The 6,062-nt window shown below is 50.2% G+C and overlaps 1 protein-coding gene across 1 annotated transcript; it reads right to left on the reverse strand.

The window, feature by feature from the left end:
- Positions 1-1,301: 1,301 nt before the first annotated feature.
- Positions 1,302-5,783, reverse strand: IL18RAP (interleukin 18 receptor accessory protein). Its single transcript, XM_032474184.1, is given in 4 exon segments — positions 1,302-1,746; positions 1,748-2,103; positions 2,849-3,022; positions 5,588-5,783. Coding segments are annotated over 4 exon segments (876 nt in total). The 3' UTR covers positions 1,302-1,596.
- Between the last annotated feature and the right edge of the window lie 279 nt (positions 5,784-6,062).

Consider the following 6,062-nt stretch of genomic DNA (forward strand, 5'->3'; position numbering starts at 1 on the left):
CGATCATCGTCCAAAGTAAGACAAAATTTCAGAAGGCAAAATTATACTTGGACTTTGAAAATTATACCTGGGCAACAGGTATGAAACAGGAACTGGAATGTATGGATGCCTTATTTAGAAAGTGCGGTGGGAAGAAATATTCTTTCTCGTTGTATTGCACAGAGATCAGTTGTTTAATTACCATCAGTCTCCTGTCTGTAGAACATCTGTTTCCATTGTCCACTCTTCTGATCAATTTACATGTAAGAAACACTAATAAACCTTTACCCTGGCTGCTTGCCATCACCTTCAGGGTCCCCCCTCACCTGGAAGGGCGTGCTCTGTAAATGTGAGACTTCTGAGATAGTCCCTTGTGTGTGTGTGTATGCACAAATCTGAGGGTCAGTCTGAGATTTGTCTAAGCTAGGAACAAGCCTCTGGACCTCTGGATAGATCACTTACAGCAATACTTATTTTAGAATAAAATAAACCTGGATAAACTGGCCAAGAGAGGTTTCTGAGTCTTAGATCTTTGAGAGCGGTTGGCAGGAAAACCAGGGATTCTGGTCTTCACCAAAACACAATGACACAATGACAGTGTGGATTTCTCCCTTCTGAGGCCCTGCAATGAGCCTCCCCACAAGAAACTTCCTCCAGGAATAATTTATACCCTTTAACTCATCTTTAACTTTATCACTGAAATTCCCAACAAGGATGGTGCTCGGTGCCAAAGCCACAGTGGTTCTTATGATGTGGGTGCCTCTGTGAAAACAGAGCCCTGAAGCCTTCACACGGGCACCCAGCAGAGGCCAGATGACAGGGTCTTAAGCCGCTCCAAGCCCGCATCACATTCATACCAGTGGATGCGACACATTATGGGCAAATGAGTCCAGAAACTGCTTTTCTATGTTGCTCAGGTTGGGTCATCCCATTCTCTTGGGGAAGAGAGAACACAAAGGTTATACATTCACATATGACCAGAACAGTATGTTAACTGCAGCTTGAACTCCGATGGGGCAGGCACACTCAGGAGAATAAACGGAGCGTGGTCCATCCGGAACCACTGCTCGGTACTCCTGCCTCCTGCCCATCACTTTGGAGGAGCTCAATGAGACCAGTGGGCCAGGAGGCACACACAGGGGGCTCCAGCCTGCACAAGCAAGCGGCTCAGTCTTCAGCTCCGCTCAAACCCCAGTCTTGCTGTCTTTTCACCAGTGTACACATTTATTTCCCAGACGCTTACCAGTCCTCAAGGGATTCTTCTTCACAGAGAAGCTCCTGGCAAAGCTTAAACCATTAGTTTCTAATAAAGTAATATTTATTTGATTGCAAAGATACATAAAGTTATGTGTACAATACTTAGCAGACATGACAGTCCAGAGCCACAAAGCCAAGGGGCTGTATCTGCTGATTCCACATAGATGACCAGGGAAATCTTAGGAGCCTCATGGGCTGAGTGTGTATAAGAATCTGGAGAATTCGCTCTCCCTCTGTCCAGTCCAAGGAATCAGAGGCTGCCACCATAGCTCCAGTGTCTTTCCAGGGCTGCCAAGCCCCCTCAGGGCTGGAAGAACTCTTCTCACTTACTATCAGCCTGGTCCGTGCCGTGTGTTCTGTTCATCGATGTCTCTGCTCACCTGGGATCTGGGGGAGGGGCCCAGGGCTCTCCTCGCCTGGGATGGTGGGGGAGGGGGTCCGGGGCTCATCCCCCCATCCTCTAGGCTGGGAGCTCCTCCCAGTGGCTTTTGTTTTCCTGAGTCTTTTCCAGAGAAAAAATTCTTGGAATAATTCTGAGCTGGTCCCATGTGAATCCTTTAGAGCTTTTCACGGGCATATGATAGCGCATTTGGGTCCAGAACCTGGAATTGGGAGGGACCGATTTTAAGCCCCTCCATGTGACTGTGGGCAAAACCCTGAGAGCTTTTTTCACTAGATGAGGTAGACACTCTGGCTCTTGGAAGGGAGAGAACTTAATTAAAATCAGTTTCAGTGTTTGGTCGTCCAAGGCGAGATTCACCGCTGCTTGTAGTTCAAAGATCCTGGGTCCGTTGACATAGTTGGGGCTCAAGATAAATACTCCTCTCCTACTTTTCTTGATCATGCTCACAATGTCTTCTGCATACGCTGGGGACAAAGAATTTAGTTATTTGCAATTGTTATTGTTAAACTTTAAGTCACAATAACCCTGAATCTCCCAGATCCCTCCAAACGGTTCCTTGCAATAGACATTCTTAGGCCACGAGGAAAGGAGGCCTGCTTTTCTCCATCACTCCAACCAGATCAACTCTACCAACAGCTGAAGACAAACTCTGGTGTCTGGTGACTCTCAGTTTCACCTTCCTCCCCTGTGTCCTGTCTCCTCAAATTGTCAGTTCCTCTAGGGGCAAAGCTCGTTGGAACAAGGTTGGCTGGGATAAGAGAGGGGTGTGGAATGTCCCAGGCTCCTGGGTGGGGGCACCTGTGGCAGAGCAGATGAGCAGGACAGGATGGGGTCTGCACATCTGATGGATGCCCAGGGCCAGGCCCAGGGAGTCTTCTGGGCCCAGAGCCGAGGCTGTGGCGGGGAGAGTCCCAGAAAGGGACTTTGGGGGACTGTTTCCGACTTCCTGCAGAGGAACCAAAAAAAGGTATCTTCATTCTGGAAGGTTCCCTGGGCCCTTATATATATATATATATATATTTTTTTTTTTTCTGAAGAAGGATTGTTTTAATGATGGCATTTGTCTCTGCAGCACACACTTCTCTGTGTTGTCACCCTTGGAAACTTCCAGAAATAAATCATCCACCAGAAAGAGTCACAGGAAAACGCAGATATTGCCTGCGTGTGCCCCTCCTTGTTCTGTGCTTTCCGTCGGCATTCAGAACCTACCTCCTCCTGGGACCACGTCTCTTTCAAGCAAACACAAGGTGTATCCATACTTGTTTTCCAAAACTTCAGGGAATAGATTCAGAGCCAGATCTTCCTCGCTCAGAGACGGAGTGGCCTCACTCTCCAAAGAGCTCAGTTTCGCATAAGATACGAAAGCATCAAACTCCTTTTTATCTGCGGAAGAGGAGCAACAGAAACTGTAAGGCACGGGCACCGGTTTTACTCCCGTGGCGTACCTGCACCCCCCGAACCAGATGGCAGACGGGTAAGAATCACGATTTGGGACCCTACTGAACTGACTTAACAAACAAAAAGCAGTGTCTGTGTGCATTTCAGATCCACACTGCTGAGTGGCACTGACTGTCTACCCAGAATCGGGGTCTAATCGATGGGGCTCCCCTGCATGTTCCCCTGAGGTCCGATCAAACAGCTGGGCCTCCCCTGATTAAATCACAGGGCCCTGGAGTTCCTCTGGGCTTTCTTTGCATCCTCATTGTTTCTGTTTCAGTTGCACATCAAAGCAGAGCCCGCTCCATCCCCGCGTGCTAATATCCAGTGAGCAAAGCCCGGCGAAGACCCAGCGCATGCGCGGGCTGAGGGCACATGTATCTGAGTCCCCATGTGTCAGATGAGATAATAATAACTTCCTGGCCGGCTGCTATCAGGGTGGCCTGGGATAACGTGTGGGAAGAGCTCAGAGTCTGCCTTATAGCACAAGATAAATGTTCATCCCTCTCCCTTCTAGGTAGAAAACTACATTTTGGAACTTATTTGGGAATATTTTTAAGGTTTCATATGCCTCTGTCGAGTCAACTATTTCAAATGCACATGGATTCTGGGATGCGCTAAAGAATGAACTGGAAGTCGTAGAAAAATCTCAGAAGTGGACCCGTGGGCTCAGGAGCTGGGCACAGTTGTCTCAGCCTCGAACATTTCGCACCACGCCTGGCAAATTGTATCATTACAGAGCCGTGAACAGCAGGGCTGGTTACTGCTGCAGCTTGGCAGGTTGTTCAACGTGGACCCGAGGAGATGCCTTCGCGGGTGGAAATGCCAGCAGCGAAAAAGGAAGAGGGAGTGGAGGTGATCTGGAGTCAAGAGAAGAGGATGCCAGAGGGTGGGGCCCGGGAGGCTGGGCCACGAAGCTCCTCGCTGCCCAGGTGGGGAGGAGGCCGCTCTGGGGGCGTGGCCAGCAGGTACCTGCCATGCAGCTGAGCTGTGTGACACACCGTGGTCACCTTGATCTTTAACCCCCACATCTCTGTGACACTCCAGCAAACTAGGATTTTTCTATAATGTGAAAGCATTAGATTTCTCTAGAAATAATATTTGGGAATGGGAGAAGGAGGTGATCTCCACCATTCTGACTTTCTATGTCTCTCTAAAACTTGGGACAGTCAAAGGAAAAGGTCTTTGTGGCTGAAAAACATTAGAGTGGACACAGAGTGCACTGAGTCACTGGGTTCTGCCTCCCTGTCAGGTTACGAAGACGCTGTCTGTGCAAAGAGAAGCGAGAGAGGACACATTTCAAATGCTTCACAGTTGATGGAGTCTTCTGCACAAGCCCAGGAATCTTAAGATAGGTAGCATTTTGGTAAAAGAAGTATGAAGTTGTCTAGGGGAACAGTTAAGACAGGGATTAGATAATTTGCTCAATTCAAAAAAGCTAAAAAGCTGTTTAAAATGTAACTTGGAAACACTCTTGGCTTAAGGACTTCTAGGATATATTTCTCAATAATTGGTCTAAAGAAAAGTGTGATTGATGCATTTCTCCGTTGTCCTTTTCCCAGCAATCTTTGAGCTCTTCGCTGAGATCCTCGTGTGGGAAAACCTTGGGCGTGCTCGGGGCGTCCCAGCCAGGGACGTGCATGTCCCCGGAGTCCAACGGGAGGGATTCTGCTCCTTCCAAAGCAGTAGAATCACTCACTAAAACCGCAAGCGTCCCACCTAACCTTAGAGCCCTCCGGGACTAGAAAGACACACAGGCAGCTCTCTAGTCTAAAGAAGTGAATGTAAAGAGTCCACTGTTATCCCGCCTCATGAGAACATTGACCAATACTTCATGGATGGTAATAGTGCTTGCATTTTACCCAACTCCATGCTTTTAAGGACATTTCCACCATCTCCAAGAGGAGATGCAGAAGAGGAATAGCTACTGGGGGCTTTAAACCAAACTGCCTGGGTCCGTCTCTAACCCTAACACCCATGATCAGTGCCCTTTGGGGCACAGGATCCATGTCTCTACCTGGCTGGTATGGTGTGTGTGACAGTGACAGCAGCGAATCCGGGTGCCTGGCAGCACTCGGTCCTCAGACCGTCAGAGCGGGCGTGCACCTGCTGGGCCTGCTCTAAGCGCCCCTCGTGTCTGACTCAGTGAGCTCACAAGCACCCACTGCGACTGGGATTAGGGCTTGCTTCACAGCAGAGAAAACTAGGATGCGGGGAGGTCAAGTCATCCGTCCTGTGGCTCTAGGCTGGTGAGCCGAGGGACTGCCCTCAAGTCCAACGTGTCCTGCAGTCACACCATCCGCAATGTTCCTGGCGACTGGGATGAAAAGAAATTGTTCCTCCACTGGGCTTCCTCCCTCCCGGGTGGGAAGCCACCAGACCCGCAGGAAGATCTCAGATGCTGAGGGGCGTGACTTCATGAATCAGGGAACACCCACGTCTCAAGCCCTCCCTCCCCCTCTGTCAGTTCCAGGGGCAAAGTCAGAGGCCAGGCGAGCTGGGTCTTCTCACCCCCGAGGGTCTCGTCCGTGCTCTGGTAGGTTCGGTACAGCAGCACCAGCTCGATCCAGTACCTGCAGAGGAGCGCGCCTGCGGCCAGCGCGCCCGCCAGGGACGTGACGGTGCCGAGGAGGATGTAGAGGAACAGCACTGGGGGGGACAGGGCGGCCGTGAGCGGAGGCAGAGGCAGCGACCCCCACCCCACCATCAACGACCGTGGCCAGGCCAGCTCTGGGGGCTGGCCCTGTACCTTTTCCGACCCCATTATTTTTATCAAAATCACTGCTATTGAAAACATTTCTCTTGAATCTAGAAACATCCTAAATTACATCTTGGAGGAACGATCTCAAAACGAACCCGAGAGAACGCGGGGAGAGGGGCAGTCTCCGGCTGGCCGGACAAACTGCTGGAAGTCACTTTAGCTTATTCTCCCCCGTAAACTTCCAGGCAACCCACGTGCCTCACTCTCACTGCACGTTGTAAGTTA

Source organism: Camelus ferus, chromosome 36 (assembly GCF_009834535.1).
Source record: "Camelus ferus isolate YT-003-E chromosome 36, BCGSAC_Cfer_1.0, whole genome shotgun sequence".
NCBI classification, from domain to species: domain Eukaryota; kingdom Metazoa; phylum Chordata; class Mammalia; order Artiodactyla; family Camelidae; genus Camelus; species Camelus ferus.